The sequence below is a fragment of the Oncorhynchus mykiss genome, unplaced genomic scaffold (genome assembly GCF_013265735.2).
Source record: "Oncorhynchus mykiss isolate Arlee unplaced genomic scaffold, USDA_OmykA_1.1 un_scaffold_120, whole genome shotgun sequence".
Classification (NCBI taxonomy): Eukaryota; Metazoa; Chordata; class Actinopteri; order Salmoniformes; family Salmonidae; genus Oncorhynchus; species Oncorhynchus mykiss.
In genome coordinates this window covers 186906-210000 of record NW_023493661.1, presented here as the reverse complement: position 1 = coordinate 210000, position 23095 = coordinate 186906, and the positions used below count along the sequence as shown (strand labels likewise).

Here is a 23095-nt window from a genome sequence, read left to right as displayed (position 1 = left end):
TATGGGGTATTGTGATGTCATTATGGGGTATTGTGATGTCATTATGGGGTATTGTGTGTAGATTGATGAAGGGGGGGAAAACTATTGAATCAATTTTAGAACAAGACTAACGTAACAAAATGTGTAAAAAGTCAAGGGGTCTGAATGCTTTCTGAAGACACCTGTATGTTGTGGAACATTTCATACACGTTACCTCACTAAATAAAGGCCAGGGTTGAGTAGGCGGAGCCTGAGAGAGTTTTACCTGGCGCAGGAACTTATTGGCTATGAGAGCATCAGGGGAGACATTCGATTGGCTACAGGTGGGACACACATGTTCCTCTGACTCCAGGAGAGACGTACGGATACCTGAGGAGAGGAGACAGCATCAGTCACTATGGATACCTGAGGAGAGGAGACAGCATCAGTCACTATGGATACCTGAGGAGAGGAGACAGCATCAGTCACTATGGATACCTGAGGAGAGGAGACAGCATCAGTCACTATGGATACCTGAGGAGAGGAGACAGCATCAGTCACTATGGATACCTGAGGAGAGGAGACAGCATCAGTCACTATGGATACCTGAGGAGAGGAGACAGCATCAGTCACTATGGATACCTGAGGAGAGGAGACAGCATCAGTCACTATGGATACCTGAGGAGACAGCATCAGTCACTATTGATACCTGAGGAGAGGAGACAGCATCAGTCACTATGGATACCTGAGGAGAGGAGACAGCATCAGTCACTATGGATACCTGAGGAGACAGCATCAGTCACTATTGATACCTGAGGAGAGGAGACAGCATCAGTCACTATGGATACCTGAGGAGAGGAGACAGCATCAGTCACTATGGATACCTGAGGAGACAGCATCAGTCACTATGGATACCTGAGGAGAGGAGACAGCATCAGTCACTATGGATACCTGAGGAGAGGAGACAGCATCAGTCACTATGGATACCTGAGGAGAGGAGACAGCATCAGTCACTATGGATACCTGAGGAGACAGCATCAGTCACTATGGATACCTGAGGAGAGGAGACAGCATCAGTCACTATGGATACCTGAGGAGAGGAGACAGCATCAGTCACTATGGATACCTGAGGAGAGGAGACAGCATCAGTCACTATGGATACCTGAGGAGACAGCATCAGTCACTATGGATACCTGCGGAGAGGAGACGGCATCAGTCACTATGGATACCTGAGGAGAGGAGACAGCATCAGTCACTATGGATACCTGAGGAGAGGAGACAGCATCAGTCACTATGGATACCTGAGGAGAGAAGACAGCATCAGTCACTATGGATACCTGAGGAGACAGCATCAGTCACTACGGATACCTGAGGAGACAGCATCAGTCACTATGGATACCTGCGGAGAGGAGACAGCATCAGTCACTATGGATACCTGAGGAGACAGCATCAGTCACTACGGATACCTGAGGAGACAGCATCAGTCACTATGGATACCTGAGGAGAGGAGAGAGCATCAGTCACTATGGATACCTGAGGAGAGGAGACAGCATCAGTCACTATGGATACCTGAGGAGACAGCATCAGTCACTACGGATACCTGAGGAGACAGCATCAGTCACTATGGATACCTGCGGAGAGGAGACGGCATCAGTCACTACGGATACCTGAGGAGAGGAGACAGCATCAGTCACTATGGATACCTGAGGAGACAGCATCAGTCACTACGGATACCTGAGGAGACAGCATCAGTCACTATGGATACCTGCGGAGAGGAGACGGCATCAGTCACTATGGATACCTGAGGAGAGGAGACAGCATCAGTCACTATGGATACCTGAGGAGACAGCATCAGTCACTATGGATACCTGAGGAGAGGAGACAGCATCAGTCACTATGGATACCTGAGGAGAGGAGACAGCATCAGTCACTACGGATACCTGAGAAGAGGAGACAGCATCAGTCACTATGGATACCTGAGGAGAGGAGACAGCATCAGTCACTATGGATACCTGAGGAGACAGCATCAGTCACTATGGATACCTGCGGAGAGGAGACGGCATCAGTCACTATGAATACCTGAGGAGAGGAGACAGCATCAGTCACTATGGATACCTGAGGAGACAGCATCAGTCACTACGAATACCTGAGGAGACAGCATCAGTCACTATGGATACCTGAGGAGACAGCATCAGTCACTATGGATACCTGCGGAGAGGAGACGGCATCAGTCACTATGGATACCTGAGGAGAGGAGACAGCATCAGTCACTATGGATACCTGAGGAGACAGCATCAGTCACTACGGATACCTGAGGAGAGGAGACAGCATCAGTCATCAGGTCTTTACAGGTGTGTGTTTGTCGACTCACAGTCGTCGCAGTAGGAGTTGCCACAGCAGGGAATGACCACAGCGTCAGTCATCAGGTCTTTACAGAGCAGACAGAGGAGCTCATCAGGGACTGGATCCTCGTCCTCCTCGGAACTGGACTGGTCCCTGGGGACGAACGGAGGCCTCTCCTTCTTACCTAAAGCGTAGGCCTCACTGTGGAGGACACACACATAGAGGTTTACGGGTTAGACGTCAGAGGTCAGGGGTTAAAGGTCAGGCAAACCATAACCTTTCTAAAAACTCGTGTCTGAGGTGGTTACTCAAATCTCTAAATAAATGCATCACTAGCCACTTTAAACAATGCCACTCTATATAATGTTTACATACCCTACATTACTCATCTCATATGTCTATACTGTACTCGATACCATCTACTGCATCCTTATGTAATACATGTATCACTAGCCACTTTAACTATGCCACTTTGTTTACATACTCATCTCATGTGTATATACTGTACTCGATACCATCTACTGTATCTTGCCTATGCTGCTCTGTACCATCACTCATTCATATATCCTTATGTACATATTCTTTATCCCCTTACACTGTGTACAAGACAGTAGTTTTGGAATTGTTAGTTAGATTACTTGTTATTACTGCATTGTCGGAACTAGAAGCACAAGCATTTCGCTACACTCGCATTAACATCTGCTAACCATGTGTATGTGACCATTAACATCTGCTAAACATGTGACCATTAACATCTGCTAACCATGTGACCATTAACATCTGATAACCATGTGACCATTAACATCTGCTAACCATGTGACCATTAACATCTGATAAACATGTGACCATTAACATCTGCTAACCATGTGACCATTAACATCTGCTAACCATGTGACCATTAACATCTGATAACCATGTGACCATTAACATCTGCTAACCATGTGACCATTAACATCTGCTAAACATGTGACCAATAACATCTGCTAACCACGTGACCATTAACATCTGCTAACCATGTGACCATTAACATCTGATAACCACGTGACCATTAACATCTGATAACCACGTGACCAATAACATCTGCTAACCACGTGACCATTAACATCTGCTAACCATGTGACCATTAACATCTGATAACCACGTGACCATTAACATCTGATAACCACGTGACTGTGACCAATAAAAATGAGATTTGCTAAGTTGCTGTTTAGTCCTCAAATCAGGATATCTGAAACAACATTTTGCTCACTGATATTTATTCTCCCTTGTCAATGTGGAAGGACACCGATGTCGGGGGGGTCAGAGGTCGGCAGTAACTCACGCGTCTATCGTAGGGATGGCGTAGTGGCCGGTGTTGGTCAACATGGCTCCCTTTATAGACGGGTCGTCCACTTCCTTCATGAAGGAACGGGGGATGCCGGTACTCTTCTTGATCCTCTGGGGCGGCTCAAACCCTTTCTCCTTCTAACACACACACACACACACACACACACACAACCACACACACTTACTGGGTTGCTCTGGACAACGATAACACACACACACCAAGGATGTGTCGTCTTACCCCGTTAGTAGGACAGTTCCTGATGTGATGTCCGTTCTTGCCACAGCGATAACAGGTGTAGTTGGCTGGAGGGGGACCGGTCAACTTCTTTACATAACTAATAACATGAATACAACGTTAACACACCGTTAACACAACGTTAACACAACGTTAACACATGATAGAGCTGCTGTTACATCCTGGTTCAGTTACAGGATAGAGCTGCTGTTACATCCTGGTTCAGTTACAGGATAGAGCTGCTGTTACATCCTCTACCGGTTCAGTTACAGGATAGAGCTGCTGTTACATCCTGGTTCAGTTACAGGATAGAGCTGCTGTTACATCCTCTACCGGTTCAGTTACAGGATAGAGCTGCTGTTACATCCTGGTTCAGTTACAGGATAGAGCTGCTGTTACATCCTCTACCGGTTCAGTTACAGGATAGAGCTGCTGTTACATCCTGGTTCAGTTACAGGATAGAGCTGCTGTTACATCCTCTACCGGTTCAGTTACAGGATAGAGCTCCTGTTACATCCCGGTTCAGTTACAGGATAGAGCTGCTGTTACACCCTGGTTCAGGTACAGGATAGAGCTGCTGTTACACCCTGGTTCAGTTACAGGATAGAGCTGCTGTTACATCCTCTACCGGTTCAGTTACAGGATAGAGCTCCTGTTACATCCCGGTTCAGTTACAGTAAGACTCACTGTATGGGGTCGTAGTCGTGATTGGACTGTGTGTGCTAATACTCACTGTATGGGGTCGTAGTCGTGATTGGACTGTGTGTGCTAATACTCACTGTATGGGGTCATAGTCGTGATTGGACTGTGTGTGGTAATACTCACTGTATGGGGTCGTAGTCGTGATTGGACTGTGTGTGCTAATACTCACTGTATGGGGTCGTAGTCGTGATTGGACTGTGTGTGGTAATACTCACTGTATGGGGTCGTAGTCGTGGTTGGACTGTGTGTGCTAATACTCACTGTATGGGGTCGTAGTCGTGGTTGGACTGTGTGTGCTAATACTCACTGTATGGGGTCGTAGTCGTGAATGGACTGTGTGTGCTAATACTCACTGTATGGGGTCGTAGTCGTGATTGGACTGTGTGTGGTAATACTCACTGTATGGGGTCGTAGTCGTGATTGGACTGTGTGTGGTAAGACTCACTGTATGGGGTCGTAGTCGTGATTGGACTGTGTGTGGTAATACTCACTGTATGGGGTCGTAGTCGTGATTGGACTGTGTGTGGTAAGACTCACTGTATGGGGTCGTAGTCGTGATTGGACTGTGTGTGGTAATACTCACTGTATGGGGTCGTAGTCGTGATTGGACTGTGTGTGCTAATACTCACTGTATGGGGTCGTAGTCGTGATTGGACTGTGTGTGGTAATACTCACTGTATGGGGTCGTAGTCGTGATTGGACTGTGTGTGCTAATACTCACTGTATGGGGTCGTAGTCGTGATTGGACTGTGTGTGGTAATACTCACTGTATGGGGTCGTAGTCGTGATTGGACTGTGTGTGGTAATACTCACTGTATGGGGTCGTAGTCGTGATTGGACTGTGTGTGGTAATACTCACTGTATGGGGTCGTAGTCGTGATTGGACTGTGTGTGCTAATACTCACTGTATGGGGTCGTAGTCGTGATTGGACTGTGTGTGCTAATACTCACTGTATGGGGTCGTAGTCGTGATTGGACTGTGTGTGGTAATACTCACTGTATGGGGTCGTAGTCGTGATTGGACTGTGTGTGCTAATACTCACTGTATGGGGTCGTAGTCGTGATTGGACTGTGTGTGGTAATACTCACTGTATGGGGTCGTAGTCGTGGTTGGACTGTGTGTGGTAATACTCACTGTATGGGGTCGTAGTCGTGATTGGACTGTGTGTGGTAATACTCACTGTATGGGGTCGTAGTCGTGATTGGACTGTGTGTGCTAATACTCACTGTATGGGGTCGTAGTCGTGATTGGACTGTGTGTGCTAATACTCACTGTATGGGGTCGTAGTCGTTATTGGACTGTGTGTGGTAATACTCACTGTATGGGGTCGTAGTCGTGATTGGACTGTGTGTGCTAATACTCACTGTATGGGGTCGTAGTCGTGGTTGGACTGTGTGTGCTAATACTCACTGTATGGGGTCGTAGTCGTGATTGGACTGTGTGTGCTAATACTCACTGTATGGGGTCGTAGTCGTGATTGGACTGTGTGTGGTAATACTCACTGTATGGGGTCGTAGTCGTGATTGGACTGTGTGTGGTAAGACTCACTGTATGGGGTCGTAGTCGTGATTGGACTGTGTGTGGTAAGACTCACTGTATGGGGTCGTAGTCGTGATTGGACTGTGTGTGGTAAGACTCACTGTATGGGGTCGTAGTCGTGATTGGACTGTGTGTGGTAATACTCACTGTATGGGGTCGTAGTCGTGATTGGACTGTGTGTGCTAATACTCACTGTATGGGGTCGTAGTCGTGATTGGACTGTGTGTGGTAATACTCACTGTATGGGGTCGTAGTCGTGATTGGACTGTGTGTGGTAAGACTCACTGTATGGGGTCGTAGTCGTGATTGGACTGTGTGTGGTAATACTCACTGTATGGGGTCGTAGTCGTGATTGGACTGTGTGTGGTAATACTCACTGTATGGGGTCGTAGTCGTGATTGGACTGTGTGTGGTAATACTCACTGTATGGGGTCGTAGTCGTGATTGGACTGTGTGTGGTAATACTCACTGTATGGGGTCGTAGTCGTGATTGGACTGTGTGTGGTAAGACTCACTGTATGGGGTCGTAGTCGTGATTGGACTGTGTGGTAATACTCACTGTATGGGGTCGTAGTCGTGGTTGGACTGTGTGTGGTAAGACTCACTGTATGGGGTCGTAGTCGTGATTGGACTGTGTGTGCTAATACTCACTGTATGGGGTCGTAGTCGTGATTGGACTGTGTGTGCTAATACTCACTGTATGGGGTCGTAGTCGTGATTGGACTGTGTGTGGTAAGACTCACTGTATGGGGTCGTAGTCGTGATTGGACTGTGTGTGCTAATACTCACTGTATGGGGTCGTAGTCGTGATTGGACTGTGTGTGGTAATACTCACTGTATGGGGTCGTAGTCGTGATTGGACTGTGTGTGGTAATACTCACTGTATGGGGTCGTAGTCGTGATTGGACTGTGTGTGGTAAGACTCACTGTATGGGGTCGTAGTCGTGATTGGACTGTGTGTGGTAATACTCACTGTATGGGGTCGTAGTCGTGATTGGACTGTGTGTGGTAATACTCACTGTATGGGGTCGTAGTCGTGATTGGACTGTGTGTGGTAATACTCACTGTATGGGGTCGTAGTCGTGATTGGACTGTGTGTGGTAATACTCACTGTATGGGGTCGTAGTCGTGATTGGACTGTGTGTGGTAAGACTCACTGTATGGGGTCGTAGTCGTGATTGGACTGTGTGTGGTAATACTCACTGTATGGGGTCGTAGTCGTGATTGGACTGTGTGTGGTAATACTCACTGTATGGGGTCGTAGTCGTGATTGGACTGTGTGTGCTAATACTCACTGTATGGGGTCGTAGTCGTGATTGGACTGTGTGTGGTAATACTCACTGTATGGGGTCGTAGTCGTGATTGGACTGTGTGTGGTAATACTCACTGTATGGGGTCGTAGTCGTGATTGGACTGTGTGTGCTAATACTCACTGTATGGGGTCGTAGTCGTGGTTGGACTGTGTGTGGTAATACTCACTGTATGGGGTCGTAGTCGTGATTGGACTGTGTGTGGTAATACTCACTGTATGGGGTCGTAGTCGTGGTTGGACTGTGTGTGGTAATACTCACTGTATGGGGTCGTAGTCGTGATTGGACTGTGTGTGGTAATACTCACTGTATGGGGTCGTAGTCGTGATTGGAATGTGTGTGCTAATACTCACTGTATGGGGTCGTAGTCGTGATTGGACTGTGTGTGCTAATACTCACTGTATGGGGTCGTAGTCGTGATTGGACTGTGTGTGGTAATACTCACTGTATGGGGTCGTAGTCGTGATTGGACTGTGTGTGGTAATACTCACTGTATGGGGTCGTAGTCGTGATTGGACTGTGTGTGGTAATACTCACTGTATGGGGTCGTAGTCGTGGTTGGACTGTGACATCATGGCTCTGATCTTGTCGTCCTCCGATGCGTTGGCCTCAGCCAGGTTCGCCGTCTGTTCCCAGAAACCACCAGGATATATGACATAGTTAGATAGAGACCAGGGGTCACCAGGATATATGACATAGTTAGATAGAGACCAGGGGCCACCAGGATATATGACATAGTTAGATAGAGACCAGGGGCCACCAGGATATATGACATAGTTAGATAGAGACCAGGGGTCACCAGGATATATGACATAGTTAGATAGAGACCAGGGGTCACCAGGATATATGACATAGTTAGATAGAGACCAGGGGCCACCAGGATATATGACATAGTTAGATAGAGACCAGGGGCCACCAGGATATATGACATAGTTAGATAGAGACCAGGGGTCACCAGGATATATGACATAGTTAGATAGAGACCAGGGGTCACCAGGATATATGACATAGTTAGATAGAGACCAGAGGTCACCAGGATATATGACATAGTTAGATAGAGACCAGGGGTCACCAGGATATATGACATAGTTAGATAGAGACCAGGGGCCACCAGGATATATGACATAGTTAGATAGAGACCAGGGGTCACCAGGATATATGACATAGTTAGATAGAGACCAGGGGTCACCAGGATATATGACATAGTTAGATAGAGACCAGGGGTCACCAGGATATATGACATAGTTAGATAGAGACCAGGGGTCACCAGGATATGACATAGTTAGATAGAGACCAGGGGTCTCTAATCTAGTCAGTCTGTTAGATCTGTGTCTAACCTAGTCAGTCTGTTAGATCTGTGTCTAACCTAGTCAGTCTGTTAGATCTGTGTCTAACCTAGTCAGTCTGTTAGATCTGTGTCTAACCTAGTCAGTCTGTTAGATCTGTGTCTAACCTAGTCAGTCTGTTAGATCTGTGTCTAACCTAGTCAGTCTGTTAGATCTGTGTCTAACCTAGTCGGTCTGTTAGATCTGTGTCTAACCTAGTCGGTCTGTTAGATCTGTGTCTAACCTAGTCAGTCTGTTAGATCTGTGTCTAACCTAGTCAGTCTGTTAGATCTGTGTCTAACCTAGTCGGTCTGTTAGATCTGTGTCTAACCTAGTCAGTCTGTTAGATCTGTGTCTAACCTAGTCAGTCTGTTAGATCTGTGTCTAACCTAGTCAGTCTGTTAGATCTGTGTCTAACCTAGTCAGTCTGTTAGATCTGTGTCTAACCTAGTCAGTCTGTTAGATCTGTGTCTAACCTAGTCGGTCTGTTAGATCTGGGTCTAACCTAGTCAGTCTGTTAGATCTGTGTCTAACCTAGTCAGTCTGTTAGATCTGTGTCTAACCTAGTCAGTCTGTTAGATCTGTGTCTAACCTAGTCAGTCTGTTAGATCTGTGTCTAACCTAGTCAGTCTGTTAGATCTGTGTCTAACCTAGTCGGTCTGTTAGATCTGTGTCTAACCTAGTCAGTCTGTTAGATCTGTGTCTAACCTAGTCAGTCTGTTAGATCTGTGTCTAACCTAGTCGGTCTGTTAGATCTGTGTCTAACCTAGTCAGTCTGTTAGATCTGTGTCTAACCTAGTCAGTCTGTTAGATATGTGTCTAACCTAGTCAGTCTGTTAGATCTGTGTCTAACCTAGTCAGTCTGTTAGATCTGTGTCTAACCTAGTCAGTCTGTTAGATCTGTGTCTAACCTAGTCGGTCTGTTAGATCTGTGTCTAACCTAGTCAGTCTGTTAGATCTGTGTCTAACCTAGTCAGTCTGTTAGATCTGTGTCTAACCTAGTCAGTCTGTTAGATCTGTGTCTAACCTAGTCAGTCTGTTAGATCTGTGTCTAACCTAGTCAGTCTGTTAGATCTGTGTCTAACCTAGTCAGTCTGTTAGATCTGTGTCTAACCTAGTCAGTCTGTTAGATCTGTGTCTAACCTAGTCAGTCTGTTAGATCTGTGTCTAACCTAGTCAGTCTGTTAGATCTGTGTCTAACCTAGTCAGTCTGTTAGATCTGTGTCTAACCTAGTCAGTCTGTTAGATCTGTGTCTAACCTAGTCAGTCTAGTAGTATATAGACAGGGGAGAGAGTCAACTAGTATATAGACAGGGGAGAGGAGAGAGTCAACTAGTATATAGACAGGGGAGAGAGTCAACTAGTATATAGACAGGGGAGAGAGTCAACTAGTATATAGACAGGGGAGAGGAGAGAGTCAACTAGTATATAGACAGGGGAGAGAGTCAACTAGTATATAGACAGGGGAGAGGAGAGAGTCAACTAGTATATAGACAGGGGAGAGAGTCAACTAGTATATAGACAGGGGAGAGAGTCAACTAGTATATAGACAGGGGAGGGGAGAGAGTCAACTAGTATATAGACAGGGGAGGGGAGAGAGTCAACTAGTATATAGACAGGGGAGGGGAGAGAGTCAACTAGTATATAGACAGGGGAGGGGAGAGAGTCAACTAGTATATAGACAGGGGAGGGGAGAGAGTCAACTAGTATATAGACAGGGGAGAGGAGAGAGTCAACTAGTATATAGACAGGGGAGAGAGTCAACTAGTATATAGACAGGGGAGAGGAGAGAGTCAACTAGTATATAGACAGGGGAGAGGAGAGAGTCAACTAGTATATAGACAGGGGAGAGGAGAGAGTCAACTAGTATATAGACAGGGGAGAGGAGAGAGTCAACTAGTATATAGACAGGGGAGAGGAGAGAGTCAACTAGTATATAGACAGGGGAGAGGAGAGAGTCAACTAGTATATAGACAGGGGAGGGGAGAGAGTCAACTAGTATATAGACAGGGGAGGGGAGAGAGTCAACTAGTATATAGACAGGGGAGAGGAGAGAGTCAACTAGTATATAGACAGGGGAGGGGAGAGAGTCAACTAGTATATAGACAGGGGAGAGAGTCAACTAGTATATAGACAGAGGAGAGAGTCAACTAGTATATAGACAGGGGAGGGGAGAGAGTCAACTAGTATATAGACAGGGGAGGGGAGAGAGTCAACTAGTATATAGACAGGGGAGGGGAGAGAGTCAACTAGTATATAGACAGAGGAGAGAGTCAACTAGTATATAGACAGGGGAGAGAGTCAACTAGTATATAGACAGGGGAGGGGAGAGAGTCAACTAGTATATAGACAGGGGAGGGGAGAGAGTCAACTAGTATATAGACAGGGGAGAGGAGAGAGTCAACTAGTATATAGACAGGGGAGGGGAGAGAGTCAACTAGTATATAGACAGGGGAGGGGAGAGAGTCAACTAGTATATAGACAGGGGAGAGAGTCAACTAGTATATAGACAGGGGAGAGAGTCAACTAGTATATAGACAGGGGAGAGAGTCAACTAGTATATAGACAGGGGAGGGGAGAGAGTCAACTAGTATATGGACAGGGGAGAGAGTCAACTAGTATATAGACAGGGGAGGGGAGAGAGTCAACTAGTATATAGACAGGGGAGGGGAGAGAGTCAACTAGTATATAGACAGGGGAGAGGAGAGAGTCAACTAGTATATAGACAGGGGAGGGGAGAGAGTCAACTAGTATATAGACAGGGGAGGGGAGAGAGTCAACTAGTATATAGACAGGGGAGGGGAGAGAGTCAACTAGTATATAGACAGGGGAGAGGAGAGAGTCAACTAGTATATAGACAGGGGAGAGGAGAGAGTCAACTAGTATATAGACAGGGGAGAGGAGAGAGTCAACTAGTATATAGACAGGGGAGGGGAGAGAGTCAACTAGTATATAGACAGGGGAGGGGAGAGAGTCAACTAGTATATAGACAGGGGAGGGGAGAGAGTCAACTAGTATATAGACAGGGGAGAGAGTCAACTAGTATATAGACAGGGGAGAGGAGAGAGTCAACTAGTATATAGACAGGGGAGGGGAGAGAGTCAACTAGTATATAGACAGGGGAGAGAGTCAACTAGTATATAGACAGGGGAGGGGAGAGAGTCAACTAGTATATAGACAGGGGAGGGGAGAGAGTCAACTAGTATATAGACAGGGGAGAGAGTCAACTAGTATATAGACAGGGGAGAGGAGAGAGTCAACTAGTATATAGACAGGGGAGGGGAGAGAGTCAACTAGTATATAGACAGGGGAGGGGAGAGAGTCAACTAGTATATAGACAGGGGAGAGAGTCAACTAGTATATAGACAGGGGAGAGGAGAGAGTCAACTAGTATATAGACAGGGGAGGGGAGAGAGTCAACTAGTATATAGACAGGGGAGAGAGTCAACTAGTATATAGACAGGGGAGAGGAGAGAGTCAACTAGTATATAGACAGGGGAGGGGAGAGAGTCAACTAGTATATAGACAGGGGAGGGGAGAGAGTCAACTAGTATATAGACAGGGGAGAGGAGAGAGTCAACTAGTATATAGACAGGGGAGGGGAGAGAGTCAACTAGTATATAGACAGGGGAGAGGAGAGAGTCAACTAGTATATAGACAGGGGAGAGGAGAAAGTCAACTAGTATATAGACAGGGGAGGGTCCTGATAGATCTGTGTCTAACCTAGTCAGTCTGTTAGATCTGTGTCTAACCTAGTCAGTCTGTTAGATCTGTGTCTAACCTAGTCGGTCTGTTAGATCTGTGTCTAACCTAGTCGGTCTGTTAGGTCCTGATAGATCGGTGTCTAACCTAGTCAGTCTGCTAGATCTGTGTCTAACCTAGTCAGTCTGTTAGATCTGTGTCTAACCTAGTCAGTCTGTTAGATCTGTGTCTAACCTAGTCAGTCTGTTAGGTCCTGATAGATCTGTGTCTAATCTAGTCAGTCTGTTAGATCTGTGTCTAACCTAGTCAGTCTGTTAGATCTGTGTCTAACCTAGTCAATCTGTTAGGTCCTGATAGATCTGTGTCTAATCTAGTCAGTCTGTTAGATCTGCGTCTAACCTAGTCAGTCTGTTAGATCTGTGTCTAACCTAGTCAGTCTGTTAGATCTGTGTCTAACCTAGTCAGTCTGTTAGATCTGTGTCTAACCTAGTCAGTCTGTTAGATCTGTGTCTAACCTAGTCGGTCTGTTAGATCCTGTTAAATCTGTGTCTAACCTAGTCGGTCTGTTAGGTCTTGATAGATCTGTGTCTAACCTAGTCAGTCTGTTAGATCTGTGTCTAACCTAGTCAGTCTGTTAGATCTGTGTCTAACCTAGTCAGTCTGTTAGATCTGTGTCTAACCTAGTCAGTCTGTTAGATCTGTGTCTAACCTAGTCAGTCTGTTAGATCTGTGTCTAACCTAGTCAGTCTGTTAGATCTGTGTCTAACCTAGTCAGTCTGTTAGATCTGTGTCTAACCTAGTCAGTCTGTTAGATCTGTGTCTAACCTAGTCAGTCTGATAGATCTGTGTCTAACCTAGTCGGTCTGTTAGATCTGTGTCTAACCTAGTCAGTCTGTTAGATCTGTGTCTAACCTAGTCGGTCTGTTAGATCCTGTTAAATCTGTGTCTAACCTAGTCGGTCTGTTAGGTCCTGATAGATCTGTGTCTAACCTAGTCAGTCTGCTAGATCTGTGTCTAACCTAGTCAGTCTGTTAGATCTGTGTCTAACCTAGTCAGCCTGTTAGATCTGTGTCTAACCTAGTCGGTCTGTTAGATCCTGTTAAATCTGTGTCTAACCTAGTCAGTCTGTTAGGTCATGTTAGATCTGTGTCTAACCTAGTCAGTCTGTTAGGTCATGTTAGATCTGTGTCTAACCTAGTCAGTCTGTTAGATCTGTGTCTAACCTAGTCGGTCTGTTAGATCCTGTTAAATCTGTGTCTAACCTAGTCAGTCTGTTAGGTCATGTTAGATCTGTGTCTAACCTAGTCAGTCTGTTAGGTCATGTTAGATCTGTGTCTAACCTAGTCAGTCTGTTAGATCTGTGTCTAACCTAGTCAGTCTGTTAGATCTGTGTCTAACCTAGTCAGTCTGTTAGATCTGTGTCTAACCTAGTCAGTCTGTTAGATCTGTGTCTAACCTAGTCAGTCTGTTAGATCTGTGTCTAACCTAGTCAGTCTGTTAGATCTGTGTCTAACCTAGTCAGTCTGTTAGATCTGTGTCTAACCTAGTCAGTCTGTTAGATCTGTGTCTAACCTAGTCGGTCTGTTAGATCCTGTTAAATCTGTGTCTAACCTAGTCGGTCTGTTAGGTCCTGATAGATCTGTGTCTAACCTAGTCAGTCTGTTAGATCTGTGTCTAACCTAGTCAGTCTGTTAGATCTGTGTCTAACCTAGTCAGTCTGTTAGATCTGTGTCTAACCTAGTCAGTCTGTTAGATCTGTGTCTAACCTAGTCAGTCTGTTAGATCTGTGTCTAACCTAGTCAATCTGTTAGATATGTGTCTAACCTAGTCAGTCTGTTAGATCTGTGTCTAACCTAGTCGGTCTGTTAGATCCTGTTAAATCTGTGTCTAACCTAGTCGGTCTGTTAGGTCCTGATAGATCTGTGTCTAACCTAGTCAGTCTGCTAGATCTGTGTCTAACCTAGTCAGTCTGTTAGATCTGTGTCTAACCTAGTCAGTCTGTTAGATCTGTGTCTAACCTAGTCGGTCTGTTAGATCCTGTTAAATCTGTGTCTAACCTAGTCAGTCTGTTAGGTCATGTTAGATCTGTGTCTAACCTAGTCAGTCTGTTAGATCTGTGTCTAACCTAGTCAGTCTGTTAGATCTGTGTCTAACCTAGTCGGTCTGTTAGGTCCTGATAGATCTGTGTCTAACCTAGTCAGTCTGTTAGATCTGTGTCTAACCTAGTCAGTCTGTTAGATCTGTGTCTAACCTAGTCAGTCTGTTAGATCTGTGTCTAACCTAGTCGGTCTGTTAGATCCTGTTAAATCTGTGTCTAACCTAGTCAGTCTGTTAGGTCATGTTAGATCTGTGTCTAACCTAGTCAGTCTGTTAGGTCATGTTAGATCTGTGTCTAACCTAGTCAGTCTGTTAGATCTGTGTCTAACCTAGTCGGTCTGTTAGATCCTGTTAAATCTGTGTCTAACCTAGTCAGTCTGTTAGGTCATGTTAGATCTGTGTCTAACCTAGTCAGTCTGTTAGATCTGTGTCTAACCTAGTCAGTCTGTTAGATCTGTGTCTAACCTAGTCAGTCTGTTAGATCTGTGTCTAACCTAGTCAGTCTGTTAGATCTGTGTCTAACCTAGTCAGTCTGTTAGATCTGTGTCTAACCTAGTCAGTCTGTTAGATCTGTGTCTAACCTAGTCAGTCTGTTAGATCTGTGTCTAACCTAGTCAGTCTGTCATGATAGATCTGTGTCTAACCTAGTCAGTCTGTTAGGTTAGATCTGTGTCTAACCTAGTCAGTCTGTTAGATCTGTGTCTAACCTAGTCAGTCTGTTAGATCTGTGTCTAACCTAGTCAGTCTGTTAGATCTGTGTCTAACCTAGTCAGTCTGTTAGATCTGTGTCTAACCTAGTCAGTCTGTTAGATCTGTGTCTAACCTAGTCAGTCTGTTAGATCTGTGTCTAACCTAGTCAGTCTGTTAGATCTGTGTCTAACCTAGTCAGTCTGTTAGATCTGTGTCTAACCTAGTCAGTCTGTTAGATCTGTGTCTAACCTAGTCAGTCTGTTAGATCTGTGTCTAACCTAGTCGGTCTGCTCAGATTGGTCTGAAAACACATTGCTGACGCAACTTATTTCTCACGAGAAAATACTAATCTACCAGATTCACTTGAATCGACTTTACTAAAATAAGGACAGGAAGTGTAAATCCACTGGGGGAGAAAACAGATATTATCCTTCAAGAATACATGAGTAGTAGTCCACACATAAATGGTCAGGGGTCTAGGAGACGTTTTATTGGATAAAACATTCACACTCCCACATTCCAGCTACCCAATCACTGCTACACGCATAAATGGTCAGGGGTCTCAGGGACGTTTGCCAAGTTTTATTGGATAAAACATTCACACTCCCACATTCCAGCTACCCAATCAAAACACAGTCCTTCTAACAGCTGACTGTCATTACAAGCCCGTTAACACCATTAAAAGCAGTAAATGCTGTTCTCTGGTTGAACGTCACAGGGTATATATATATATATAAACGAACAATAACAAAATCAGTTTATCACAACATCAACAGAAGAGTTCAGCCAAGAAACACGTCTGTGGTTCACACTGTCGGTTTGTGTTTTACTTCAGCAAACTACATATTTGAGGATAAAACAAGAACCATATTTGAGGATAAATTACATCTGCTAGATGTTATATATATATATATATATATTTATATAAAGTTAATCTCTTCAAAAACACAGTGTGGTGACAAAGCATGGTGCAGTAGAGAGGATTTGGCAAGTTGAAATGTTTTTAAAAAGTTGTTACATGGGCTTCAATAAGTTTTGAAATCAAGATTGATAACAGGTTTGTTTTATAAATTAGTGTCCTAGGGGTGAAAGGTCATGTATGAGCAAAAAATAAATCAATAAATAAACAACCCGTTGAGTCTTCATTTAGAGAGAGAAGAAGAAGAAGGGGGAAAAAAACGAGGCGAACGCTTCATTCTTCAGGATGCGTGTTCCGGAACGAGTGTGTGTGGGTGTGTGTAACGTACGAGTGTGTGTGTGTGACGTACGAGTGTGTGTGTGTGTGTGACGTACGAGTGTGTGTGTGTGTGTGTGTGTGTAACGAACGAGTGTGTGTGTGTGTAACGTACGAGTGTGTGTGTGTGACGTACGAGTGTGTGTGTGTGTGTGACGTACGAGTGTGTGTGTGTGTGTGTGTGTGTGTAACGAACGAGTGTGTGTGTGTGTAACGTACGAGTGTGTGTGTGTGTGTGTGTGTGTGTGTGTGTAACGTACGAGTGTGTGTGTGTGTGTGTGTGTAACGTACGAGTGTAAGCAGCAGCAAGTGTGCGTCTCCTTCAGACTAAAAAGACACAGAGAGAAATCTCTTTACATGACCAGGGACAGTAAACAAATCACATCAAAATCAAAACCACCAATTAACATCATTACAACCAAGTCAGTCAACATCACTTTTTAAAAACAGGGTTTTTACACTTAGTTTCAATCCAACTTTACTGTTTTAAGAGAAAAGAGAGAGAAGAGGAGAGAAGGAAAGGAGAGGAGAGAAGGAGAGAAGGAGAGAAGAGGAGAGAAGGAGAGAAGGGAAGGAGAGAAGGAGAGAAGGAAAGGAGAGAAGGAGAGAAGGGGAGGAGAGAAGGAGAGAAGGAGAGAAGAAGGAGAGAAGGAGAGAAGGAGAGAAGAAGGAGAGAAGGAGAGAAGGAGAGAAGGAGAGAATATATAGTTTACCTTTGAAAGTTGGGCCAGTGATATTGATGAAGCATGATCATCAATCTGTTTGAGACAAAAATCAGATTACTGCTCCATCACACACACACACACACACACACACACACACACACACACACACACACACACACACTCTGTAGAGTAACACACGAGCTACATATCTACTGTCAAACCCGTGTTGATGGTATTAACTAGTCAGTTATGAAACACTGGAACAGACATTGCCATAATAAACACACGTCAGCTTGGTAATGAGACATGAATAAACACACGTCAGCTTGGTAATGAGACATGACAAGGACCATTAGAAATGGAAAGTCCCCAAACAACCTAATCATTTTTATTTATTTTTTTACCTTCAGAACAAATTAATGATTTACAAAAAAAGGGACCAGTTCATTTCATAAAACATCCCAAAAAAGTCTTAGTGACATTAAATTAATTAAATTAGGTCTTTGTAAAAATATGTTTTTTAAAAGAGCACCCCCTCCCCCAGTTTCACGGGCGTCTAATCCCCCTCCCCCAGTTTCACGGGCGTCTAATCCCCCTCCCCCAGTTTCACGGGCGTCTAATCCCCCTCCCCCAGTTTCACGGGCGTCTAATCCCCCTCCCCCAGTTTCACGGGCGTCTAATCCCCCTCCTCCAGTTTCACGGGCGTCTAATCCCCCTCCCCCAGTTTCACGGGCGTCTAATCCCCCTCCCCCAGTTTCACGGGCGTCTAATCCCCCTCCCCCAGTTTCACGGGCGTCTAATCCCCCTCCCCCAGTTTCACGGGCGTCTAATCCCCCTCCCCCAGTTTCACGGGCGTCTAATCCCCCTCCCCCAGTTTCACGGGCGTCTAATCCCCCTCCTCCAGTTTCACGGGCGTCTAATCCCCCTCCCCCAGTTTCACGGGCGTCTAATCCCCCTCCTCCAGTTTCACGGGCGTCTAATCCCCCTCCCCCGGTTTCACGGGCGTCTAATCCCTCTCCCCCGGTTTCACGGGCGTCTAATCCCTCTCCCCCAGTTTCACGGGCGTCTAATCCCCCTCCCCCAGTTTCACGGGCGTCTAATCCCTCTCCCCCAGTTTCACGGGCGTCTAATCCCCCTCCCCCAGTTTCACGGGCGTCTAATCCCCCTCCTCCAGTTTCACGGGCGTCTAATCCCCCTCCCCCAGTTTCACGGGCGTCTAATCCCCCTCCTCCAGTTTCACGGGCGTCTAATCCCCCTCCTCCAGTTTCACGGGCGTCTAATCCCCCTCCTCCAGTTTCACGGGCGTCTAATCCCCCTCCTCCAGTTTCACGGGCGTCTAATCCCCCTCCTCCAGTTTCACGGGCGTCTAATCCCCCTCCTCCAGTTTCACGGGCGTCTAATCCCCCTCCTCCAGTTTCACGGGCGTCTAATCCCCCTCCTCCAGTTTCACGGGCGTCTAATCCCCCTCCTCCAGTTTCACGGGCGTCTAATCCCCCTCCTCCAGTTTCACGGGCGTCTAATCCCCCTCCCCCAGTTTCACGGGCGTCTAATCCCCCTCCCCCAGTTTCACGGGCGTCTAATCCCCCTCCTCCAGTTTCACGGGCGTCTAATCCCCCTCCTCCAGTTTCACGGGCGTCTAATCCCCCTCCTCCAGTTTCACGGGCGTCTAATCCCCCTCCTCCAGTTTCACGGGCGTCTAATCCCCCTCCTCCAGTTTCACGGGCGTCTAATCCCCCTCCTCCAGTTTCACGGGCGTCTAATCCCCCTCCTCCAGTTTCACGGGCGTCTAATCCCCCTCCTCCAGTTTCACGGGCGTCTAATCCCCCTCCTCCAGTTTCACGGGCGTCTAATCCCCCTCCTCCAGTTTCACGGGCGTCTAATCCCCCTCCTCCAGTTTCACGGGCGTCTAATCCCCCTCCTCCAGTTTCACGGGCGTCTAATCCCCCTCCCCCAGTTTCACGGGCGTCTAATCCCCCTCCCCCAGTTTCACGGGCGTCTAATCCCCCTCCTCCAGTTTCACGGGCGTCTAATCCCCCTCCTCCAGTTTCACGGGCGTCTAATCCCCCTCCTCCAGTTTCACGGGCGTCTAATCCCCCTCCCCCAGTTTCACGGGCGTCTAATCCCCCTCCCCCAGTTTCACGGGCGTCTAATCCCCCTCCTCCAGTTTCACGGGCGTCTAATCCCCCTCCTCCAGTTTCACGGGCGTCTAATCCCCCTCCTCCAGTTTCACGGGCGTCTAATCCCCCTCCTCCAGTTTCACGGGCGTCTAATCCCCCTCCTCCAGTTTCACGGGCGTCTAATCCCCCTCCTCCAGTTTCACGGGCGTCTAATCCCCCTCCCCCAGTTTCACGGGCGTCTAATCCCCCTCCCCCAGTTTCACGGGCGTCTAATCCCCCTCCTCCAGTTTCACGGGCGTCTAATCCCCCTCCTCCAGTTTCACGGGCGTCTAATCCCCCTCCTCCAGTTTCACGGGCGTCTAATCCCCCTCCTCCAGTTTCACGGGCGTCTAATCCCCCTCCTCCAGTTTCACGGGCGTCTAATCCCCCTCCCCCAGTTTCACGGGCGTCTAATCCCCCTCCCCCAGTTTCACGGGCGTCTAATCCCCCTCCCCCAGTTTCACGGGCGTCTAATCCCCCTCCCCCAGTTTCACGGGCGTCTAATCCCCCTCCCCCAGTTTCACGGGCGTCTAATCCCCCTCCCCCAGTTTCACGGGCGTCTAATCCCCATCCGCCAGTTTCACGGGCGTCTAATCCCCCTCCGCCAGTTTCACGGGCGTCTAATCCCCCTCCCCCAGTTTCACGGGCTTCTAATCCCCTCCGCCAGTTTCACGGGCGTCTAATCCCCCTCCGCCAGTTTCACGGGCGTCTAATCCCCCTCCCCCAGTTTCACGGGCTTCTAATCCCCCTCCGCCAGTTTCACGGGCGTCTAATCCCCCTCCGCCAGTTTCACGGGCGTCTAATCCCCCTCCGCCAGTTTCACGGGCGTCTAATCCCCCTCCCCCAGTTTCACGGGCGTCTAATCCCCCTCCCCCAGTTTCACGGGCGTCTAATCCCCCTCCCCCAGTTTCACGGGCGTCTAATCCCCCTCCGCCAGTTTCACGGGCGTCTAATCCCCCTCCCCCAGTTTCACGGGCGTCTAATCCCCCTCCCCCAGTTTCACGGGCGTCTAATCCCCCTCCCCCAGTTTCACGGGCGTCTAATCCCCCTCCCCCAGTTTCACGGGCGTCTAATCCCCCTCCCCCAGTTTCACGGGCGTCTAATCCCCCTCCCCCAGTTTCACGGGCGTCTAATCCCCCTCCCCCAGTTTCACGGGCGTCTAATCCCCCTCCCCCAGTTTCACGGGCGTCTAATCCCCCTCCCCCAGTTTCACGGGCGTCTAATCCCCCTCCTCCAGTTTCACGGGCGTCTAATCCCCCTCCCCCAGTTTCACGGGCGTCTAATCCCCCTCCTCCAGTTTCACGGGCGTCTAATCCCCCTCCTCCAGTTTCACGGGCGTCTAATCCCCCTCCTCCAGTTTCACGGGCGTCTAATCCCCCTCCTCCAGTTTATGTTAGCAACATGCTAACACCCTGTGTGACTTCCTTCTTGTATAGGTGTTAGCAACATGCTAACATCCTGTGTGACTTGCTTCTTGTATAGGTGTTAGCAACATGCTAACACCCTGTGTGACTTGCTTCTTGTATAGGTGTTAGCAACATGCTAACATCCTGTGTGACTTGCTTCTTGTATAGGTGTTAGCAACATGCTAACATCCTGTGTGACTTGCTTCTTGTATAGGTGTTAGCAACATGCTAACATCCTGTGTGACTTGCTAATTGTATAGGTGTTAGCACACATGCTAACATCCTGTGTTCAAGGCACACTTAACCAGCATGGCTACCACAGCATTCTGCAGTGATACACCATTCCATCTGGTTTGCACTTAGTGGGACTATCATTTGTTTTTCAACAGGACAATGACCCAACACACCTCCAGGCTGTGTAAGGGCTATTTTCACCAAGAAGGAGAGTGATGGAGTGCTGCATCAGATGACCTGGCCTCCAAAATCACCTGACCTCAACCCAGTTGAGATGGTTTGGGATGAGTTGGACCGCAGAGTGAAGGAAAAGCAGCCAACAAGTGCTCAGCATACATAGCCCATCTGTAAATAGCCCAGCCAACTACCTCATCCCCAAGCATACATAGCCCATCTGTAAATAGCCCAGCCAACTACCTCATCCCCAAGCATACATAGCCCATCTGTAAATAGCCCAGCCAACTACCTCATCCCCAAGCATACATAGCCCATCTGTAAATAGCCCACCCAACTACCTCATCCCCATATTGTTATTTATTTGCTCCTTTGCACCCCAGTATCTCTACTTGCACATGAATCTCCTGCACATCTATCACTCCAGTGTTTAATTGCTATATGGTAATGATTTCGCTTCTATGGCCTGTTTATTGCCTTACCTCCCTACATTTCCACACACTGGACATAGATTGTTCTATTGTGTTATTGACTGACTATGTTTATTCCATGTGTAACTCTGTGTTGTTTGTGTCGAACTGCTTTGCTTTATCTTGGTCAGGGTCTCAGTTGTAAATGAGAACTTGTTCTCAGCTGGCCGACCTGGTTAAATGAAGGTGTTCTCAGCTGGCCGACCTGGTTAAATGAAGGTGTTCTCAGCTGGCCGACCTGGTTAAATGAAGGTGAAATCAAAATATATAAAAACATGTGGGAACTCCTCCAAGACTGTTGGAAAAGTATTCCAGGTGACTACCTCATGAAGCTGGTTGAGAGAATGCCAAGAGTGTGAAAAAGCTGTCATCAAGAAGGCTACTAAAATCTATTTATTTTTTTGGTTACTACATGATTCCATATGTGTTAGTTGATCGTTTTAATGTCTTCACTATTATTCTACAATGTAGAAAATAAAATCCCTTGAGGTGTGTTCAAAACTTTTGACTGGTACTGTAGTTTTAAAAAAACAAGACAACACTAGAATGGTATGACAAGACATTTCACACACGTGTGTGTGTGTGTGTGTGTGTGTGTGTGAATTCGTTACATACTCCTTTGGAGGATCCAATGGAAAAGTGACAGTGTTCTGAAGAACGATCTCCTTTGGAGGATCCGACGGGGAGGTTCTGAACGGGGAAGTGATTCTGTTCTGAAAAACGCTCACTGGAACACACAGAGAGAGAGAGACAGGAGAGAGAGAGGACAGAGAGAGAGAGGACAGAGAGAGAGAGGACAGAGAGAGAGAGGACAGAGAGAGAGAGGACAGAGAGAGAGAGAGGACAGAGAGAGAGAGAGAGAGGACAGAGAGAGAGAGAGAGAGGACAGAGAGAGAGAGAGAGAGGACAGAGAGAGGACAGAGAGAGAGAGAGACAGGAGAGAGAGAGGACAGAGAGAGAGACAGGAGAGAGAGAGAGAGAGGACAGAGAGAGAGGACAGAGAGAGAGAGAGACAGGAGAGAGAGAGGACAGAGAGAGAGACAGGAGAGAGAGAGAGAGAGGACAGAGAGAGAGGAGAAAGAGAGAGAGAGAGAGGACAGAGAGAGAGAGAGAGAACAGAGAGAGAACAGAGAGACACAGGAGAGAGAGAGGACAGAGAGAGAGGAGACAGAGAGAGAGTTAAATTCATGTTGGTCATTCAGACGCTCTTCTCCAGACAGACACACGTCCAAGTTTAAAATAGTCAGTCTAGAAAAATAAAAACAGGATTCACAACTTGTTTGAGCCTGAAATTCCAAAAACCGACATGTCTGACCTGTTGTGTGTCTGTTACCCCCAGACCAGACCTGTTGTGTGTCTGTTACCCCCAGACCAGACCTGTTGTGTGTGTGTTACCCCCAGACCTGTTGTGTGTCTGTTACCCCCAGACCAGACCTGTTGTGTGTCTGTTACCCCCAGACCAGACCTGTTGTGTGTCTGTTACCCCCAGACCTGTTGTGTGTCTGTTACCCCCAGACCTGACCTGTTG

The 23095-nt window shown here is 47.1% G+C and overlaps 1 protein-coding gene and 1 long non-coding RNA gene across 3 annotated transcripts in view; both read right to left on the bottom strand.

Annotated features, from left to right (window-relative positions):
• The window catches only part of LOC110513551 (E3 ubiquitin-protein ligase RBBP6), a 55799-nt gene that overhangs the window by 20300 nt on the left and 12404 nt on the right, over positions 1 to 23095 (bottom strand). The window contains exons 3-9 of the mRNA XM_036972117.1: positions 22183 to 22294; positions 17176 to 17220; positions 7952 to 8040; positions 3866 to 3962; positions 3623 to 3765; positions 2330 to 2502; positions 245 to 348 (exon numbers count right to left, since the gene is read on the bottom strand). Of these exons, the coding sequence (XP_036828012.1) occupies positions 245 to 348; positions 2330 to 2502; positions 3623 to 3765; positions 3866 to 3962; positions 7952 to 8040; positions 17176 to 17220; positions 22183 to 22294 (763 nt within the window). The remainder of the gene's footprint in view (positions 1 to 244; positions 349 to 2329; positions 2503 to 3622; positions 3766 to 3865; positions 3963 to 7951; positions 8041 to 17175; positions 17221 to 22182; positions 22295 to 23095) is intronic.
• LOC118947074 lies at positions 984 to 2295 on the bottom strand. 2 transcript variants are annotated; one of them, XR_005041741.1, is made up of 5 exons: positions 2270 to 2295; positions 2038 to 2238; positions 1863 to 1970; positions 1626 to 1795; positions 984 to 1527 (listed from the first exon to the last, which is right to left on the bottom strand). It is a non-coding gene; the product is annotated as an uncharacterized LOC118947074 (long non-coding RNA). The 2 variants fall into 2 exon arrangements; XR_005041740.1 differs by having other exon boundaries at positions 1626 to 1970.